At 39.9% G+C, this 22,216-nt stretch overlaps 1 protein-coding gene across 1 annotated transcript; it reads left to right on the forward strand.

The window, feature by feature from the left end:
• Positions 1-11,601: 11,601 nt before the first annotated feature.
• Positions 11,602-21,949, forward strand: LOC121981395 (caffeoyl-CoA O-methyltransferase-like). Its single transcript, XM_042533883.1, has 5 exons — positions 11,602-11,868; positions 11,941-12,020; positions 20,999-21,143; positions 21,221-21,352; positions 21,470-21,949. Exons 1-5 carry the CDS (start codon positions 11,791-11,793, stop codon positions 21,761-21,763), a joined length of 729 nt encoding a protein of 242 aa, XP_042389817.1. The 5' UTR covers positions 11,602-11,790; the 3' UTR covers positions 21,764-21,949.
• Positions 21,950-22,216: the final 267 nt, after the last annotated feature.

Below are 22,216 nucleotides of genomic sequence, written 5' to 3' on the forward strand. Positions count from 1 at the left end.
ATGAGATATTTAGCCATACTAGAAGGCTATTGTGATGCAAATTGAATATCTGATACAAAAGATTTTGAATCCACTAGTGGATATGTATTCATCGTTGATGGTGGAGCAATGTCATGTAAATCTATGAAAGAAACGTGCATATCTCGATCAACTATGGAATTTTAGTTTATAGCCTTAGATAAAGACATAGAAGAAGTTGAATTACTTCATAACCTCTTAAAAGATATCCCATATTAGGAAAAGTCAGTGCTTGCCATAATGATATATTGTGATAATCAATCAACAATTACAGGGTACAAAATGACATGTATAATGGCAAGTCGCGATATATTCATCGATGACACAATACTATTGGGCAATTGATCTCTAACGGAGTTATCTCTGTCGATTAAGTCAAATTAAAAGATAACTTGGCAAATCTATTTACAAAAGGTTTAAATAGAGATCAAATATATTACACATCAAGAGAAATAAGATTAAAAATCTACAAACAAGAGCATTCATAGTGTTAACCCAATCTTGTTGATTAAAGATCCTAAGATCTTAGTTCAATGGGACAACAAAATTATAAAAGTTTGTGTGATCACTTGGACTAGTTCCCCTCTCATTCCTAGGATGGAAAAGTGCTACCTATGATATTTAGTGAGGTTAAGTTGTAAACTTTTAATGACTCCTATACTTGAAAAAGTAGAATACGATAGGATACTCTTTATAGGAGGTCATTTCAATGAAATACTTATGAATCCAAGATGTTGTCCATGGCCAAAATCGATAAAATACTGAGAACTATAAAGAGTAAGAAATGTTATTATGTAAGTACCATTGTCTTAGTTTACACGAATGACTGAGTAGTTCAAGACATCGCGTTCACTAAGCAACCTAGTAAATCAGATAGTACTCTACTATGGAAGGTTCAAAGTCATAAGCTACCTCTTCTAATACAATAATCTTTCGATTAAACTCTCCTTTGATGTTGATACGGTGCATAATGGTAGGGTCTGGTCATTGGGAGTCAAGGAGACGTGGCAGTCAGAAGTCAAGGGGATGTGACAGTCAATAGTCAAGGAGACATGTCAGTCAGAAGTCAAGGGGATGTGGCAGTCAACAGTTAAGGAGACGTGATAGTCAGAAGTCAAGGGGATGTGGCAGTCAATAGTCAGGAGGACGTGATAGTCAACGGTCAGGAGGATGTGTCAATCAACAATCAGGAGGACGTGACAGTCAGCAGCTAGGGAAAGAAGAGGTAGGACCGCCTGGTGTCGTCAGACGTAGGATGCTCGGTCGGGGACTTACATATCAGGAGCCCAGATCTGAATTAGAATGTGTAATCGGGGTGATGCCTGACCCGCTTCGACTGGTCTGGTTTTCACAACTCGGTCATTCCCAGACCTGGTTCTCTCAGTAAGCTAACTCCTGATCAGCTCTTGGGCGATCTCATCACAGCTTTCCCTGTCCCTCAAGACTTAGGTCAGGTGTTATACCTGACAGATCATCTCGAGTTGCCCTAGTCATGCCCGGGCAGGATAGAAGGCGCTACATGACAACAAGGTCAGGGAATCGTAACTGCCTATCAGGGAATAATTGTTGTATGTTAGGGAATATTCTAATGGTCTATAGTTATCTGCGAATGAAACCTTCTTCCAGTCCACAAGAGGGTGACACGCGCCCTCCATCACCAGACAGGTTCTGACACCCAACATTCCCTGACATTAGTTAGACTCTAGAGGTACGTACTGTCATATAAAAAGGGAGGTCATCTCCCTTGCGCAGGTACGCTCTCTCGCACATTCGCACTTGTCTTCTACTTTTCTTTCTCCTTCGTACACTGTTCTTATGGGGAAAAAAATACCTGACTTGAGCGTCGGAGGGTCTGCTCCGGGGGCTTTTTCCCTGATTTTTGGCCTCTAACGTTCCGTGTACTTGTCTGAGTGTGCGCATAGCTCAAGTACCGTCGGCTCAGTCATCGTCGTCCGTCAGTGCCACGTGGGGGTCCGTTCTAGTGGGCGCACACAAGAAGGGTGTCTTAGTCGCCTCTCCGTGAACACCAACAACAGCTCATCCGGCTTTTGTCTGACTCAGATTCCAGACAAGATCAGATGACAACATACATGCATCATGAAATTCATGTGGAGGATTGTTGAAAAATTAGTTTTGAACCAATTAGTGTGTGTGAATGAGAAATCACATAGATTGGTGGCATGACTTAATCTGGATTGTTGATTTAAGATGGCATAAGTGCCCTTTCCAATGACATAATCTCAACCATTGATTTCAAAAGGGTGACATTCAAATGAAGAGATATTGTGTCTCTTAGGAAGGGATGCAATCTAGATCATCTAATTCAAATTGGATGGATGAAATATAATTGAACCAAGAGGTTTTTATATCCTTACATTTGGTATAAATAAGATCTCCATATTCTCATTTTTCATTCCAATTCAAAGCAAAGCAAACATTGCATTCCATATTTGCATTTGGAGAGTTTGAAAAGTTTCTTCGGTTCAGAGGTCTTGTGATTTGCAATGCTACTATCACAAGATAAAGTCGTATTTTGGGAGACGATTGCTGTATTCCAGGAGTATTATGTACGAGATAAATTCGTCTTAAAGAGATATAGTTCAACTATAGTCTCAACTTAGCTAAAGCGGTGTTACATCGTCATTCTGTCTGACTCATATTGCACCACCACTCAACAAGTTGAATGAAGACTTGATCAAGGGCTATAAATATGGGTTAAAAGGCTAGGAAATGTACTATTCAAAGTGTTTATGCTATGTTGTTTTATCTATTGGATCAGATGAAGTGGATAATGAGTTATCCCTCAATGGATCACTCCTATAATCTCGTTATCCTTTCTCCTCTTCGGAAAACTTCCAAGAAATCTCTTACATAATTTGTTCTCACAACAAATAAATGGAATACGTACAAAAATACAAACAAATATGAAATAATATAATAATGAAGATTACAACTTATGAAATCTCTTACTTGCTTTGTTGCTATGGATTACTCACAAAGGCCTTGGAATACAACAACACTCTCCCTAAAATCCACTAGTGTCGCTCTTGTTATGGATGACGTCCCAAAAGCCTTATTATATGTTGATTGAGACCCAACATTCCTCCTTGTTGTATCTGAAGCTAGCATTATACCTCTTTTTCCCCTTGACTTCTAAAGATCGTTTGACATCATTATTTAAAATTTTAAATGTCTTGCCTATTTTCTTGCTAAATCCGCTTTATCTTCTCCATTGGATGTGGAGGATCCCTCCAATTCTTTTGATGATTCTAAGGAGGATGTGACGCTTCTTCTATCCTTCTTGTTTGCTAAATGCATAAGCAGTCTTCTTGCCTTTAATTTTTTTCTTCCACACTTACATATCTAGACTATAAAATTTCATAGTTGAAAATAATTCTTCTAAATACATGCTTCTAAGTTCTAAATGTTTGGACATGTGCAACGTGAGCGCATTTGTGCCACCTTCTCATCATTTAACATTTTGAAATTATTTATCTAAGATTTAAGAAGATCATGTTCGACGAGTTGGCTTTAATCATTATTTAGAATAAAAGTTAATTGAAAAATTAATTAGTTTTAAGTAGCTTTCATATCTTAAATTTTTCTTCAAATTTAGTTGATATGTAATGGAATAAGGATTGTTTGTCTGTGCGTTTATAGAGGAAATGAATGCTGAAAAATAAATAATTTTTTTTATAATGACTAAAATGAATAGAAGACACAAGCCTGTAGCTTCATATCAACAAAAATTGCTTATCCAAATTTGGAAGAATAACATCATTATTGAGAATTAAAGTTAATTCGAAAATTAATTGGTTTTAAGTAGCTTTCATATCTTAAATTCTTCTTCAAATTTAGTTGATATGTAAAGGAATTAGGATTGTTTGTCTGTGTGTTTATAGAGGAAATGAATGCTGAAAAATAATTAACTTTTTTTTTTATAATGACCAAAATGAATAGAAGACAAAAGCCTGTAGGTTCATATCAACAAAAACTGCTTATCTAAATTTGGAAGAATATATCAATGCAACATGCATTGCTTTCTAAATTTGAGAGAAAATATAACCGACAATTTATTAAAGCGAGCCTTAATATATTCGAATTATCATAAATTTATAATACTTCTCAAAAAAAAGATATAAGTATTTTTTGACATGAAAAGTTTACATTACTTGGTGATCCTGTCCGAATTCCGAATCAACGGACGCTGGGCACGTGGTGCTTCCGGCTGCTGGCGTGGATCTTCGACTGGCGGCACCAAGCTCCGGCAAACCTGCACAGAAGTCGGACCGGGAAGGGATTCCCGGCGGCGACCCTCCGACGCTCAAGTCAGGCGAAGCTCAAGAAAGAAACAGTGACTTTAAAACTCGTAGACTGCGTACCTCCGGCGAAGAATGAGGGCCCTTATATAGGGCAGCGGAGAAGTGAGCGTACACCTACCGAGGTGTACACGTGTCCCTAGCCCATACTCCAGTAAGGACTTGTCAGTGAACTTCCCTAACCCATACTGCTACAGTCTTAGCATGTCCTCGATGGGATAGCGGAATCCCCTGTCACAAGATTTGGAGCATGGCCCACACGTGAAACATACCTGCTGTCAGAAAAAGACGTTCCTTGTCCTTTTCCCCTTTGCTCCAAATCTAGCTTCCGGGCGGACATCTCCCTCAACATCCGGCCGGACATATGCGATGATTTACTTGGAGAGATCCTCCATCACGTGCTTTATGGGGACTATTAGCAGTGTTACCTTATGACTTTGGCCGAGCGTGAGGTCCGCTCGGCCCACGACCTTTTCCACTGAGCGCCGGAACTCTGATTTCGACAGGGCGTCTTTAACCATCAGTCGTATATCGTCCGGTCGGCAGGCCGATCGGACCCATCCCTCTCCGGGCGTTCGATTCCATTGGCCGGCCGGACGTCTGGTTGGACCCGGCCCTCTCCGGGCGTCCGGTCGGACCCGGCCCTCTCCGGATGGACAACTGCCACTGTGACTTCCACGTGGCGTTGACTTCACAGGGCGGGGTCCCCTGCTTTTACTACCGGATCACTTGCCTCATCTTCAAGTCTAGTCGAAGGAGGCGAATAGTCCGACTGACTGGACTAAGAATCCGGCCGAGCGGTTCCTCCGTGCTTGTATCATCCGCTCGGCCAACCATAGAGGTAGCCTTAAGCGAATCAATAATGGCATTCATCGGATCTCCTCGTGTTCTGCGCCAATCTTCGACATTAAGGTTGAGCATGCTTTCATTAAATGCTCCGAATGATTGAATGTCACGTGGAGCACTGCTATCGGTGTACGACGGCGGTGGCGTGGTGTTTTGATGTGATCGAAACGATTCGAAATAGACGGCTCGATGCGTGCTTTGATTCCCGTGACCGGGATCCAACGGTGGAGGCCGCCCAGCCTTCACCCTATAAATTCTTCGTTTCCTTCTCTTCCTCACCTGCCTCCGCGATTTCGACCATTGCCTCCTGCGCTTCGGAGCTCCGGCGATCCTGTTTCTACTCTCCGACGCTCTCCGGCGCCTTTTCCTTGATCTCTTTCTCCGCAACAAGGTTTTATATCTTTCCTTCCTCCTTTCCGGTGTTTCCTCCGCATTTCTTTCTCAGTTTCGATCCTTGAAACTTCCTTTCGTCTGCTGTTGTTTTGTTCCTGCCTTTTTACCTTTTGACTCCTCCCGATCGGCCCATGGCTAGCTCTTCCAATCCCGAAGATCAGTCGCTCGGCCCATGGTACACCACCATGCAGTCCCGATTCGAACAGAGGGACTTCGATATTTTGGCAGACAATTTCGAAATCCCAGAGGATTTCGAAATTCGCTTAGCTGGTCCCGCCGCTCGGCCTCACAGGCCGCCGCGCGGAGCTTTCTGTGTCTTCCGAGACCAGTTTACCGCCGGTCTTCGTTTTCCTGTGCACCCTTTCATTATAGATGTCTGTAATTTTTTCGGTGTGCCACTCGGCAGTTTAGTACCCAATACCTTCCGTCTCCTCTGCGGTGTTGTCGTTTTGTTTAAGATTCACAACATCCCCCTCTGACCGGAGGTCTTCTTTTATTTCTATTACCCCAAGCAAGCCGAGCCGGACACCTTCATGTTCCAAGCTCGGCCCGGCTTGGTCTTTTTCAACAAACTTCTTACTTCCAATAAACATTGGAAGGATTATTTTTTCTACATCCGTATGCCCAATCAGGCAAACTTCCCGACCCAGTGGCAGGTCAGTCTGCCCCCCACTCCCGAGTTGAAGAAGTTCAAGACCCGACCGGACTACCTCCACGCTGCAAATATACTGGCCGGTCAGCGACTTGACATCAACAAACTTCTCCACGAGGGAGTGATGTACATCTTTGGGCTGAGTCCTATACGGACCCCTCTTCCGGCCGGCTTCGGTAAGAACTTTGGTTGGGCATTTGCTTTGATTGCTAACTGATTTCTTTTCCTTTCTTTGCAGCGGACATCATTATGGATTCGGTCATGGCCGGTGTTTTGAAGAGGAAGGCGGCCGCTCTGGAAGCCGCGGCGGCTAGAGAAATGGAAGCTTTGGGTATCCAGCCAGTCGGATCCCACGAAGGAGAGAGCGGGACTCAGGCTGAGTCGACCGCTCCCGCTTCTCAGCAAAACGTGGCCAGCGGAGCCACTCCTTCTGTAGAACCAACTGCCCCCGAGGAAGGTTCCGCTCGGGAGGAGGAGCAGCCCTTACAAAAGAGGCGTCGAGTGGAGACTCCCCTGCGGTCGGCAACCTCCGCGGTCCAACCATCCGAGCGGGTCACTGCAACTGCTCGGGGCAAGGCACCAGAGACCGAAACCATCTCGTCCGACCGGACGCCTTCGGATTGGGATGAGCCAACTGCTCCAGTGGAGGCTATTCCAATCAGCACCCTTCCGCCCGCTCGCCATTCAGCCCAGCACTCGACCATTCATTCCCAGTTTTCTACGCCGGCTTCTGATCCCCTTCCGACTACCGGTCGGATGGCCCCCGGTCATGGCCGCACGATTCGGGTCACTCTTCATCTTCCGACTGAAGAGCTGATTCCAGAGGCCGACTGTCCATCTGCGCCCGAGCACACCATCACCTTGAAAGGGCCCCTAGCTGAGATGTGGGCTGATGCTCGGGCACGCACAGCGCTGATACCCCTCGGAAATTTGGCCAATAGCCACATGCGGGAGGCCACTGGGGTAAGTTTGCTCTACTAAGTTTTGTATGCATTCTTTCTGATCGGCAGCTAATAACTATAATTTTCTTTTGCCAGAGATGGGTGGAGGAAATTGCGGTTTCCAACCACTTGGCCTTGGTGGATGAAGAGCTGCGACAACTGAAGGCCGCAGTTGGTCCGTCTGGCCTTCAGGGCCCTTCCTATTCCAAGCTGCAAAAGGAGCTGAAGAAAGCTCAAACTCTTCTGGCGGCCGAGCAGAAGAAGACAGCCGACCAGGCCCATGCTCTAGACGAGTCCGAGCGGCAAGTCAAGTCGCTTGACACAAAAATAACCCTGACCACCACTCGGAAGAACACTGCTATCTCCGATCTGGAGAAGAAGAACGTTGAGGCTCGGGGCCTGGAGCTGAAGATAAAGGAATTGACAGAGCAGCTCGACAGGGAGAAGGCGGGCCGCTCGGCCGATGCGGAAAAGCTTAAGAATCTGAACGAGGCCCTCACAAGCTCCCAGGCGGCTTTCAAAGAATATCAGGATGTCGAGCCGAGCCGAGTCGTCGCTCTACGACAGAGCCACATCCGATCGCCCGAATTCTCGGAGAAAATTTGCGAGCGGATGTACTCAGCCTTCGACTTGGCCATGACTGCCACTATGACCTATCTGAAGTCGAAGGGCCTTCTTCCGGAGTCCACCAATATTCCGGTCGGCGATCAGGTGGCGCTCCTAGATAACATCCCCAAGACCCTCTACGATTATATCGAGTAATTTTTGTAATTTGGCCACTCGGCTAAATATGATCCCTTTTGTACTTAGGCCGCCCGGCCTAAGATTTTATTTTTAATGGAATGCTTTCCTTTCGCGCACTCTATCTTTTTGCACTTTGTCCTTTTGCTAATTAATATGTGTGTTGCCCGCTCGCCTATTATCACACCTCTGGCATTCGAAAGGCATTCTTGCGAAGTACTTGGCCATGCCCTTCCGCTCGGGCAAATATTCCGGACGCGTAATCATTCCGCTTTGCTAGCAAGGATCGCTCGCTATAAGCCGACAAGAACCTTTGGGCCTTGAGCCGAGCGGAACGTAGAGTCGGTCGAACAATATTGGCGGCGAACTTCTCGGACACTTGTAGTCTTTTTTTTTCGCTTGGAATATTTATAGGCGCCGGCTCGTCTCTCGATATTTAACGTCGGAGCTCGACGATCTTCCGCTCGGACGTTTATAGACGCCGGCTCGTCTCTCGATATTTAACGTCGGAGCTCGACGATCTTCCGCTCGGACGTTTATAGACGCCGGCTCGTCTCTCGATATTTAACGTCGGAGCTCGACGATCTTTCGCTCGGACGTTTATAAACGCCGGTTCGTCTCTCGATATTTAACGTCGGAGCTCGACAGTCTTCCGCTCGGACGTTTATAGACGTCGGCTCGTCTCTCGATATTTAACGTCAGAGCTTGACGGTCTTCCGCTCGGAGGGTTTATAGACGCCAGCTCGTCTCTCGATTTTTAACGTCGGAGCTCGACGGTCTTCCGCTCGGACGTTTATAGACGCCGGCTCGTCTCTCGATATTTAACGTCGGAGCTCGACGGTCTTCCGCTCGGACGTTTATAGACGCCGTCTCGTCTCTCGATTTTGAACGTCGGAGCTCGACGGTCTTCCACTCGGATGATTTATAGACGCCGACTCGTCTCTCGATTTTTAACGTCGGAGCTCGACGGTCTTCCGCTCGGAAGTTTATAGACGCCGGCTCGTCTCTCGATATTTAACGTCGGAGCTCGACGACCTTTAAGGGTAATTTTGACACTGCCGTTCGGCGAAGCTATTTGCCATCCTTTAATTATTTCTGCTTCCTGCATTACAAGGACATAGGCGACCAAAACATATATAAAATTACATCAGCGCACCTCTCACCCAGCTCGGTACGGCTGGAGATGATTTGCGCTTCATGGTTGATCCAAGTCCCAATCCATCTTCATCCGCTCGGCGGTGCTCCCCCTTGAATGCCGGTTGGATCATTGTCTTGGGGGAGGCGTCCGCTCGGGGATCATTGCCTCCGCTCGGAGATAATTGCCTCCGCTCGGCCACCTGATGCTGACGTTGTTTGTTGCTTCAGCCGCTCGGCTTGCGCATTCTCTCTCGGTTGCTCCACGAGCTTAGCTGCTCTTGCCTTGATTAGAGCATCGAGTTCCTTCGTGGAGAGCATCACCGTGGGCGGTCGTCCAGCCTCGTCCATTGCTTCCGCTCGGATGCAGGTGTGTTCCCACAGACGGCGCCAATTTGATCCTGTCCGAATGCCGAATCAACGGACTCTGGGCACGTGGAGCTTCCGGCTGCTGGCGTGGATCTTCGACTAGAGGCACCAAGCTCCGGCGAACCTGCACAGAAGTCGGGCCGGGAAGGGATTCCCGGCGGCGACCCTCCGACGCTCAAGTCAGGCGAAGCTCAAGAAAGAAACAGTGGCTTTAAAACTCGTAGACTGCGTACCTCCGGCGAAGAATGAGGGCCCTTATATAGGGCAGCGGAGAAGTGAGCGTACACCTACCGAGGTGTACACGTGTCCCTAGCCCATACTCCAGTAAGGACTTGTCAGTGAGCTTCCCTAACCCATACTGCTACAGTCTTAGCATGTCCTCGATGGGACAGCGGAATCCCCTGTCACAAGATTTGGAGCATGGCCCACACGTGAAACATACCTGCTGTCAGAAAAAAGACGTTCCTTGTCCAAATCTGGCTTCCGGGCGGACAGCTCCCTCAACATCTGGTCGGACATATGCGATGGTTTACTTGGAGAGATCCTCCATCACGTGCTTTATGGGGACTATTAGCAGTGTTACCTTATGGCTTTGGCCGAGCGTGAGGTCCGCTCGGCCCACGACCTTTTCCATTGAGCGCCGGAACCCTAATCATATATCGTCCGGTCGGCAGGCCGATCGGACCCATCCCTCTCCGGGCGTTCGATTCCATCGGCCGGCCGGACGTCCGGTCGGACCCGGCCCTCTCCGGGCGTCCGGTCGGACCCGGCCCTCTCCGGATGGACAACTGCCACTGTGACTTCCACGTGGCGTTGACTTCACAGGGCGGGGTCCCCTGCTCTTACTACCGGATCACTTGGTATTATGTTAAAATTGTAAATTAACACTATATTTTGGTAATAAAGCTGATCAAAAGAAGTCCTGTGAGTGCTAAATTCAGGATATAAGAAATTAAATTATGAAATATGAAAATGGGCCAAAAAAAAAAAAGTGATTAGATACCAAGTAAATCCGGATGTTAATATTACTTTGAGTGTTTTCCACTACAATTCATCATTAAAGAAGTGATTGGAGTTAATCACCCTCCGTTAGTTCGTCAGAGTATCCTAACATTAATGAGCTTGTGCCAAATTATCTCAGGGTTATGAAAATTTTAAAAATCCTCATCTCTCTATCTAAACTTTGAAATTTATATCTAAGGGTATAGTACACTCAGGAAGTTCTAAGGAGTGTAATTGTCATGATTTAGAATGATTATGGGGTTCATAAGGTTATTATGAGTTTTTGGCCAAAACTTATTGATGATCTACATTATTCAAAATTTTAAAATCTTGACCTGATATGTACATCTCTATGATTGTAACTATGTTCCTAGATATGCATTTAATAACATAGATAAAGAGCTGTGGGTTTTTGAAATTGACAAAACTTTGACATATTTTATCATCGGCTCATTAAATAATTATGTATTTTCATAAATATAAAAGTTAAGTGCATATTTTAAGTATTATGGAAATCTGACCACATAGTTCAATAAGTTGTCTATTATTTAATTTCTAATTGAAAGTATGTACGACATCCTCATGTACTATAGAAATGGCACATAGTGCAGTAATATTTGTTTTTACACTGAATATTTACTATTAATTTAGAGATGATCTATAATTTTTTTATTAATTATTAAAATAAATTAAAAAATACTCGTAACGAATAATTCATCAGCCTAATATTTATCAATCAATCTCTCATTAAAAAAAATTTATTCAATTAATTTACTGAAATTAGCACTCAATCTGACATAAAACCTTAAGAAAAAGTCTACTGGGCAATAATTTCACTTCTGAATTAGGACCATAAATGAAGGTTCAAGTATAAATTTAATATTTAAATCAATAAAACTCATTAATATTTATTTAATATTAAATATATATATATAAAATCAATAATCTTAAATACTAGTTAATATTTATTAATAAATTTAAATACTAGTTAATGTTTATTAATAAAAATTAAAAATAAACTCATTTATTAAATTGTATAATATTTAATTATAAATTCATTTTTTTAATTCAAATATATAAAAATATAGAATTGTAACCAGCATCTGGCGAAACGTCCAGAGGCGGCATCGTGGTCGATGCTGTGACCCTGTACGTGTGATGGAACGGCCGCTTTTGACTCGGGGCACAGACCAGCCGAGCCGAGAGAGAAGCACTGCGACCAGGGCCAATTCCCATTGTCCCCACCACCCTCGTTGCCGATTGGCTGGCTATTAATATATATATTCATAACAGCGGAAACAGCGAAAGGAAAGAACTAGAGTTATCAGAGCTACGAAGAGAGACGGGAATAAGAACCAGACCCCCACCGCCGGACATGGAGAGCTCGTCCGATGATCATGTGATCCCGTCGCAAGACCACAAAACTCTCCTGAAGAGCGGGGCTCTATACCAGGCCAGTCTTCATTCTTCTTTTTCTTCACTTTGCTAAAGAATATTTTGTGCTTAGCGCCTGGTATACGTGCAGTATTTACTGGAGACGAGCGTGTATCCGCGTGAACCTGACGCCATGAAGGAGCTCCGCAGCATCACGGCCAACCATCCCTTGTAAATCTCCGATCCCCTTTTCTTATCAACTACTTCTGCTATTACTTTTTACAAGGGACGACTTCTGTGCTACATAAACTTCTAACAGTATTCTTTTGCAATTTTAAAAGTATGTCGAGTATTCATTAAAGTTCAAAGTAAATCTCTTAATATCTCAAAAATTCTCCTTAGATTTATAATTAACCTTTTTTTGAAATATGAATTTGGATAAGAATATGCTTGGCGCATGATACCACGCGATATTCATACGTTGCTTACTTGTGGATAGCATAAGTAAATTGCAAGGTAAACTATTAAATGGGACTGCATTATGGGAACCAGCTTTCTGCAGCGTTTGGTTGGTAGGTTCAATGAAAGTAAAAGTACAAATAAAGCAAACAACTTTGTTTCTTTGTTTTTTTCCCAAAAAGAAACATTTGAAGACCTTATGTAGGGGTGTAAATGAACTAAGCTGCTCATGAGCTATTCGAAGCTTGATTCGATAAAAGCTCGTTTGAGCTCGTTTAATGAGTCTCGTTAAGATAAACAAACTAAACTCAAGCTTCGCAATACTCAGCTAGTTAGCTCGTGAGCATGTTTGCTAGCAAGTTCATGAATCAACTTTTAAATGAAAACATAATAATTTTGATATTGAATTTATAGATTTTACACTCTACTTATTAAATTTATTTATTAGAATAAAGTATAAATTTTAATAAGAATATTATAATTGTCTTTAAATATATAATTTAGTTTTAAATAAATATTTAAATTTATAATTTATATTTATTATACTCATTTAGACTCGATAAAAGCTTGAATAAGCTCGTGAGCCATGAATATATTCGTTAAATAAAGCTCGAGCTTGACTTGATTATAAATGAGCCAAACTCAAACATTCAAGAGTTCGGCTCGGCTCGGCTCGGCTCGATTACACCCCTAACCTTATGTGTAAAACTATATCAAAAAACTACTTAATAGTGAAATAGAGAACATCAAAAACTAAGAAAGAAAATATTGCAACGAAGAGCATCAAAGATTGTTGTAGATGAAGCACTTGTGACTATGATTGATTGTATGGTTAAAGTGCCTTTGCATGATATTTATAGACTTGAACTTAGGGCTATAAACGAGCAAAGCTGAACCAAGCATTGTGTTGTTCAAGCTTTTTTGATAAGGTAACTAAGCCAAGTCGATCCAAACAGAGGTTAAAATGAACCAATCCGTTGAAATGACTTGATTTTAGTTTATGAGTTTGAACTTGGTTTATTTAGATGTTATAGAACTCTCAATTTAAGTTTGTTTAATAGTTTGAAACTTTTACATTTTTAAACTTTTACATTTTTAAACTTGTTTTGTTGGTTAGTGCACTTTATATCACAAGCTTATTTGTTTGATTTGAGAGCTTGTATGCTTCACAAACCTTGTTCGTGAACAATGTTCACGAACAATTTACAGTAAAGTTGTTGCTTTTTGACCTAAAGGTCATGGGCTTGAATCCTGAAAACAGCCTCTTGCATAAAGCAAGGTAAGGCTGTATACAATGGATCCTTTCCCGGGACTCCGCATGACGGAAGCTTCGTGCACCGGGCTGCCATTTTTTTTATTCATGAACATTAACGAGCTAAATATATATGTATTTAAGTTTGTTTATTTAGTTTTATGAGTTATTCCAGCTTCTTTATTTAATTAATCTTCTGTATATTTGTATATTGAATGAATATAACAAAATTCTTACTGACTAAATACCAAGTTTGCTCACAAACGTTTGGTTCACTCATAGCCCTACTAAAACTGATTACCATCAAGTGATTGATCAATTCTTAATAGTTAATTGATTCATTGTTCTCGGATCTTATCAACCGTGACTGTTATTGTCTTCAGTGAGTTAGTTGTTTATTTGTATTCTTAGTCAACTATAATTCTTTGTTAAGTCAACTCAACTACGGTTATCAATTGGGTCGATTGTTATGTTTCATAAGTTGATTACTCAGATAAAATCATGACATCCTTTGGATCACGAACATGTCATCTAATTAATTAGGTTTCTGAAATAATTTTATCTTGTGACAAGATCATCTAACGGTTTTTTTTATTAGTTGACGGTTGATGATAAGCTTTGACTTAATAATCAATTGATTTAAATGTCAATCAACTCAAATAATCGAATGGTAATTACCATCAGTCAACTAACATGTTGCCTTTGAGCCTAAAACACTTGCCTCTTGGTTAAACCATCACATAAGTAAGAAATTTACTTGCACCCAAAGTATAAGTAGATATCTCACATCTCACCTGCTAAAAGTTTGTCTCATGGACTTTTTCAATTCCTAGTATCTAGTTATTCTTTACCTACCAAGACTTCTCGCCTGCTAAGAGGATTCACATTTGGGCCCTTCCTTTATCTGCTTGGTATTTGGTCCACCTTGATCTAGCAAGACTTTATAATCTACCAACCTTTGTTGGAATTTCAAACTCTACCTATACTTTCGAGACTTTTTTTTAATCAAATATCCAATTAATCTTAACTCACTTGGACTTCTAAACACTCTTGTTGGATTTTTCCATTGTTCCTATAATATTAGTGAGAAGGGGAGCCTTGGTGCAACAGTAAAGTTGTTGCCATGTGACTAAAAGGTCACGGGTTCGAATCCTGAAAACAGCTTCTTGCAAAAAGCAGGGTAAGACTGTATACAATGGATCCTTCTTAGGACCCCGCATGACGAGAGCTTCGTGCACCGAGCTGCCCAATTCTACACTTGTATATTTGGCACTAAATGTTACTACAATGTTGATTTAACTTTAAACCTTTTGCTAACTACATCAAACAATATGTTCGGGCTCGATTACTTGGTGGTGATTACACCAACACTATATTTCTAAGTTACCTTGTGGGGTAATATGTATAACTTATAATGTTAAGCATGAGTGTGCTCCAATACAATTCAAAAATATATGTAGTGTACTTCTAACAATGGTTTTTCACATCAATACACTCAGAGTTATATGAGAAGAACTTGATAATAAAAATTAGACAACAATTTTTGTATTGCTCTTCAAGTACCTAAAACATGATGTGATAGGTTATTTATACTATTCTATGTTGGCTACTTTGTTTCTTACAAAATCTAGAATCTTTTTCTGTACTTGTTATCTTAGAAAGCATATCCTTGAATAATTTGGAAGCTTCCTTTGAGTCAATGTTGGCATGGTTAACACTTCCACTCATGCTATCTTTCTTTAATGTTTCTCTATCTTACTCAACATTTCTCGTCGTTTGACAAGCTAACTTGTAGTAAGTCCTTTAGTAAATAGATTTGTTGTTCGCTCCTTTGTCTTCATATATCCCATTTCAACTTCTTGTTGTTAGACTTTCTCTCTAATGACGTGATAATGTACTTTTGTATGTTCTATTCTTGCATGAAAGGTTGGGTTCTTTGCTAAGTGTATTGATTGGTCTGCTTTTGTTGTTTATAAAAATACCATTGGTTTTGTTGTATGGAAATACATATCTAGTAGTGAATTGTCGAGTATCATCATCTCCATCATAATTGCCAAGTAAATTGCATTCTTTTATCCTTTCTTCAAGATTAACGACACCTTTAACATACCTTAGTATTCCTTGAACAATTTCTAGATGCAACTTCTCCGGGGTTTTCATGTATTGACTCTCTACTCCTACTGCAAAGGAGATCTTGTCAAAGTAAAATAAATTAGACTTCCCACCAATTATGTTATATATACAATCATTCTCCTAGTCTTTTCCTTTATGTACACATAATGTTGCATTCACCTCCTTTGTTGTTGGTATCCCACTTGCAATCTAACATTTTCATTTTCTAATAAATTTGTGATATACCATTGTTGACAATGAAACAAGTCTTCCTTTGAGTGTTCTATCTCTAGTCGAAGGAGATGTTTTAATTCTCTGGGCTCGAACATCTGAAAGCAAACTAATAAATTTTCTTTAATTTGTAAAATTTTTCTTCAAGATCAGTTGTAATTATTATGCCATCCACAAATACTAACACCATACATAGATTAATTGGAATAGGCTAGAGTTTGCTTATGTCATTTTGTATTAATTTTATGTTAGAAATTTTGTAATTTTGTCACTCTATGTTTGCGGAGCTTATTTTAAACACTAATTTGCCTTCCTCATTTTACATAGATATTTTGGCTTGCTTTCATATCCTTTTGGTTGATTCATATATATTTCTTGAACTAATTCTCCATGTAAGAAAACATTCTTTATGCCTATTTTCCATAACTTCTCCAATCTTCACTAACTACAAATACTAGTAAGATTCAAACAATAGTGATACTCGCAACTTGACTAAACAGATATCATAGCCTAGTCTATATTGTTGAAAAAACATCCTGAGCAACTAGTCGACCCTTATATTGTTTAATTGACTAATCTAGTTAATTTTTTTATTTTATATATGCAGAAATCTCTTCCTCTGTTGTATTCCTCCATTAAGGACTTAATGATACTTCCTCATATATAGTGGATTCTCTAAGGTTGTCTTCTTTGGATAACATTGCATTAGTAAACTTGGGATTTGACTCTTGTTTCCTCCTTGACGTATATAGTAGCTAGCTAGATCCTCCATCTTGTTGAAACCTTGTCTCACTTAATTCCTTGGTTTGTCGAGGATTCTAAATGGGCTCATTTTCTCTTTCATCTCTTTTTCCTTTCGTTTTGGGAATTCAATAATCTTCACTTAATTCCTCTCCCATTTCTTGTAGTTCTATTTCCTGTGAATCTAGTAGTGCTTCCTTTTGAGATGTCCTCCAAGAAGATGGTTTATCAAATAGTACATCCCTTGAAGTATAATGTTTTCAAGTGTTAAGATCACAACATCTTCATCCTTTCCATGGATGTCATACCCAATAAAGATGCAACGGATTGTCCTCTTAGTTCTTAGTGCAAGGGAGAAGACATAAATGTAACACACAAAATGAAAGACTTGAAAATGACTTATGGTGTTTAGTGTTCCACAATTTTTTCAAAGGATAAAGATACCCTAACTTAGCTTGGGGAAGCCTATGCATAACATGGCTTGCTATTTGCTACTCATTCAGTCTAAAATTTTTGTTGGGACATTATTAGCTTGCAACATGCTTCTACAAGATGTCTTTTTTTTTTTTTTGCAATATCATTTTAATGCATAGGATATGGACATGTTAATCATCATCTTCTTTTATTTTCTTGTAACTAAGTATTAAAGTCGATCAAAGTATATTCCAATATTCTAAATGGCGGCCGAGGTGGCACTTGCGTAGATGAGAGGCGGGCATCAACTACACTTTCTTTGCCTTAGGCGGTGCTTTAGGCGATCAAAGATGAAGCGAGGTCGGTGAGGCTTGCGAGGCGGCGGGTGAGGTAGTCAAGGTAGTACGTGAGGCGGTCAAAGTCAACAAAATTTAAAAAACCCTAGATATATTAATACACTTTCTCTCCCTTCCAAAATATAAATAACTCCATCAACCTACCAAGCCATCCACAACTCACCTCCTTCCGCTTGGAACCACCCCACCATCGTCATGCTGCCGCACCACCACTGCCGCCATCGCTCGTTGCGACCACCACCACACTAGGTTAGCTTTTATATATTTCTAATAAGTTCTTATTCCCGTTTTTAATCTTTTATTTATTATTGAAGATTAATGATGGAAAATGAGAAACAATTGGGCATGAAATTGAATTGAAAGTCTAATGATATTGTTTGGGATTATGGGGTGTTGTATTGCAAAAAAAAAAAAGATTGGATTATATGCAAATTGTGTAAGAGGCTTATTAAGGGAGGAGTTTATTGGATGAAGCATTATATTGCGGATATTGTAGGACAAGTTGAAGCATGCCCTAGAGCATCTGACGAAGACAAAAAAAAAGAGAGTAAGATCTTATCTTGAAAATAGCAAGAATAAGAAGCGAGAAAGGGTGGAAAAACTAAAAGAAGAGATGATGGAAGTAAATATGTGTTGATATAGAGGATGATGATTGTCAAGTGGAGGGAGATTTTTCTAAAAAGAAGTCAAAGCACCTCGGGCCTATTGATAAGTGGACTTTCACAATCACTTGTTGCTATGTTTAATTGAAACTTTGAATTTTAAACTTAGGCTATTGGTAAAAGTTATGATATTAATTTTTTAGTATTAATATGGTGATAAATCTTTATTAATTATTTGTTAGTTGCATTTATATATTTATTTGTACCTTATATATATATTGTATTGTATGAAGCTTATTTATGCATAAATATAATTTAATTACATATATTACATAAAGAATGCTAACTATTTATAATATTACATATAAAAAATAGTAAAAAAAAAAAACAACCGCTTAGGCAGTACCTAGGTAGTCAAGGTGGTAGGTGGTCACTGACCGCCCCCACCGCCTATCGCCATTTACAACAGTGATATATTCTTCTCCATTATATGTTCTTAGGCATTGAATCTTTTTGCCTTTGTGTTTTTAATATATTTTCTTTAAATTCTTTAGTGTTTGTTAGATTCTTTAATTTTTCTTTCAAAAAGAAAACCTTATTTATAACTGGAGAAATTATCAATGAATGTGAACATATAATTCATTCCTCTGATTGATTACTTAATGGATCCAAAGACATGAGAGTGAACAAGGTGCAATGGTTCTTTTGTTGAGAATTTTGAATCTTTGAATGATAGTTGGTGTGCCTTACCATATTGGCATCCAACACAAAGTGAGTCTTCTTTGATGTCGAGTTGGGGAAGACCCCCTTGCATCTACTTCTTCATCATTACTTTCAATTTACTATATCCACCATGTCCAAATCTTACAGGGCACAAATTTGCTATCCTATTTTTGTCATTTTGTCCACATAAGGTGACTTTGTAGACATAACACAGGCAAAGTCTAAACATTGCCCTTCCATTATTAGTATACCTGATAATCTTAAGTTTTGATACATTTTGATGTTCTTTGAGCCAAACAATACATAATTTTCTGAAGAATACGTTTGCAACAATATATTCTTCTTCATTCCTAGTATATGAAAGACATGTTGTAGTTGTTGTTGGTTAGAATTAAATCGAGGAACAATAGTTGTCATACCAATATGAGAAATTTGATAGTCTGGAATCATCAACAACCACCACTATTCGGCCTTCTCTATATATTCCATTATATTTTAGAGCTTCTCTTTCTCATAGTTATGTGATTGGAGGAACCCAAGTTGATGATCCAATCTTTGTCATAGTTATGTGATTGGTGGATCAACTACCACCAATGTTGTTTCTCTATTTGTTCTCTTTACAAGCTATAGAGTTGCAATGGATGCTTCTACATCCCATTCTTCTCCATTTTGGTATTTTTCTTGGATAACTACATTACTTTCTACTTTTATTTTTAATTTATAATTTTTTACATAATGACTTCTTCCACAATTAAGCATCTTCCAATATTTTTTTTTAAATTTTTATTATATTCATAGAATCACTTATCTTTTTTGGTCCCTTTTTTTTTTATCTTCTTTATCTTCAAAATACTTATTTTTTGTTTTCAAATTATTTATATTTAATCATTCATATGATTGCATTGGCCAGTTTTTCTTTTTACCACTATAGACTGCTTCTTAATCAGTCTTTTCTAAGACCCTAGTTATTTGCTTTACCAAGGCTTGTTAATCAACACAGATTTTTTTTTAGTTCAATCAAGGATGATTTATTTGGCCAACCTTGAATTGCAGCAAAAAACATGGGTCTCAACTAATCAATAACAATTCTTCTCATTCTTGATTATTATATTTTAGAAGTAATATCCAATTCAAAAATTTCTTGGACTTTACCTTGTTTGCCATGTCATGTTAGGCTACCAATAATAACTCATCTTCAAAGAACTGCAATCTTGTGTTCTTCCTCTTTGAGATCTTTGTAAAATTCTCCCACGATTCTTTTGGTTTTTCATCTTTTATATGCTCCAACATGTTTTATTCAGTTGTAGTTTTAATGGTAAAATAGCCTTACCAACTTTTAACATTTCATTTCGTCAAAGCCACTGCTTCTAGTGGTTGCTCAACAACCTCCCAGAATCTTGGCCTACACTACCCACACGTTGTAATTTTGATTGTTGAGTTTCTTATGCCTCCAACAACTTGAAGATCACACATCGTCATTGTCAAAATAATATATAGTACAAGCTTGAACTGCTAATGACAAACTTATATAAAATAATGCCCTCACCGCTAACTAGGAGCTCTTTTGAGCCCTGCTTTGATACCACAATGTTGGAGTATATGAAAAGAACTTAATAATAGAAATAGACAACAGTTTTTGGCTTTGGTCTTTAAGTAAATTAAATGAAACAACATAGTCTATTCTATATTAACTATTTTATTCTTACAAAGTCTAGAATGTCCGTGACTACTTTGTTTCTTACAATCTAGAATGCTCATTAGAACTCGTATCTAAAATTTTTCTAGCACATCTCTCAAGACTCACAAGTTGTGTTAGTTGTAGATACTTGAATAATCTAAAAGCTTCATTTAGTTGGCATCGATATGGTTACCAGAAAGGACCTCAAATAGCTTATTAAGCCTTGGGTGCAACTCAATATAATTTTACTCATGAACTTCTTATATGAGAATGAGACTATGGCTGAGTTGATTTGGGTGGAAAAATAAGAGAGGGAGAGGAAAAGAGAGGGCCAAACTCATGAAGTGATACATGGAGATAAAAGACTAATGCTTGATGATATGTAGCATCCTTGGATCTTGGAAGGTAATTTTTTTTTTTGTTTCTTTTTTATGCTTTTTCTCGTTGGAAGCAAGATTGTTGCTAAGCTTTGTGCGAGCAAATTCCTCCCGGAGTTTCAACCCTCAGGAAATAGTTGTTAACCACATTAATCAAACTCGCTTCTACATCACAATTAGCAAACCTACAGATTCCTGCAGCCGAGTATGATGTTTGACTTTCTGTTAATTATTCTGATTCAAATATAAATTTAACATGAGTAGGAATGGCATCGCTACAGCAGCAGATGAGGCTCAATTTTTGAGCATGCTTCTCAAGGTGATGAACGCGAAGAAGACAATGGAGATCGGTGTATTCACCGGCTACTCCCTCCTCGCGACTGCCCTTGCCCTCCCGGACGACGGAAAGGTATCACCTACATCTCACAATATGTCAAATGCTCTGCTTTGGTATACAGTTCTCGTTGCTTCAATATCTCTGCGTTGATAATAGCCATTGATGTAAACCGAGAGTTCTATGAGCTTGGGCGGCCTGTGATCCAAAATGCCGGGGTTTCACACAAGATTGACTTCCGAGAGGGCGAGGCTCTACCCATCCTTGATGAACTGATGAAGGAGGTATGGCATCTGAGCGAGCCACTTGGTTGGATCCATTTCTTCGCCAGTTTGAACAGGCTTGCACGGATCATTGATATGTGCACTTATAAAACTGCCCCTAAATTTTGGGCCCTGCAGGAAGGCAAGAAGGGGTCCTTTGACTTCATCTACGTTGACGCTGACAAGAAAAACTACATCAACTACCACTCGCGGGCGGTGGAGCTCGTGCGGGTGGGTGGCATCGTCGCCTACGACAACACGCTCTGGTACGGTTCCGTGGTGGCACTGCCAGAGGAAACTCTCCCTAGCTTTGTCATGCCTTTCAGGGATGACGTCATCGAGTTCAACAAGTCCCTCGCCGCCGACCACCGCGTCGAAATCTGCCATCTCTCCATCTCCGATGGCCTCACACTCTGCCGCCGCCTGTCTTGATGTGGTGCTGCGTTTCGGTTGCTGCGAATAAGAGAGCAAGGATAGCAAGTATAAACTATGTTGGTTTCTACTGATGCAATTTGGATGCTCAACTATATTTATTTCTGAACTTGTATCACTATTATTCTAGTGGAACTTTTTTTATATTCAGGCAACATAAACTTTTATTTTATTTTTTTTATTAAACTATAAGATTTACAAGTAGAATGTCATAAAATATTGTAGGATTGGGTTAGAAGGGGGGCTGTATAATATATATTTTTTTTTTCAAAAAAAGTTAAAGTATTAAAAAATTTATTAGATATATATAGCAAAAACAACCTTATGGTGGTATTATACTAAATCAAGCACTTTATTTTCATAAATAAGGTGTGAAATTAAGATTGGAGGATAAGATTCAGTTGAACCTCGAGAATGTATTAATCCTGATTTAAATTCAAGTCTAAATTTATC

This window comes from Zingiber officinale, chromosome 5A (genome assembly GCF_018446385.1).
Source record: "Zingiber officinale cultivar Zhangliang chromosome 5A, Zo_v1.1, whole genome shotgun sequence".
NCBI lineage: Eukaryota > Viridiplantae > Streptophyta > Magnoliopsida > Zingiberales > Zingiberaceae > Zingiber > Zingiber officinale.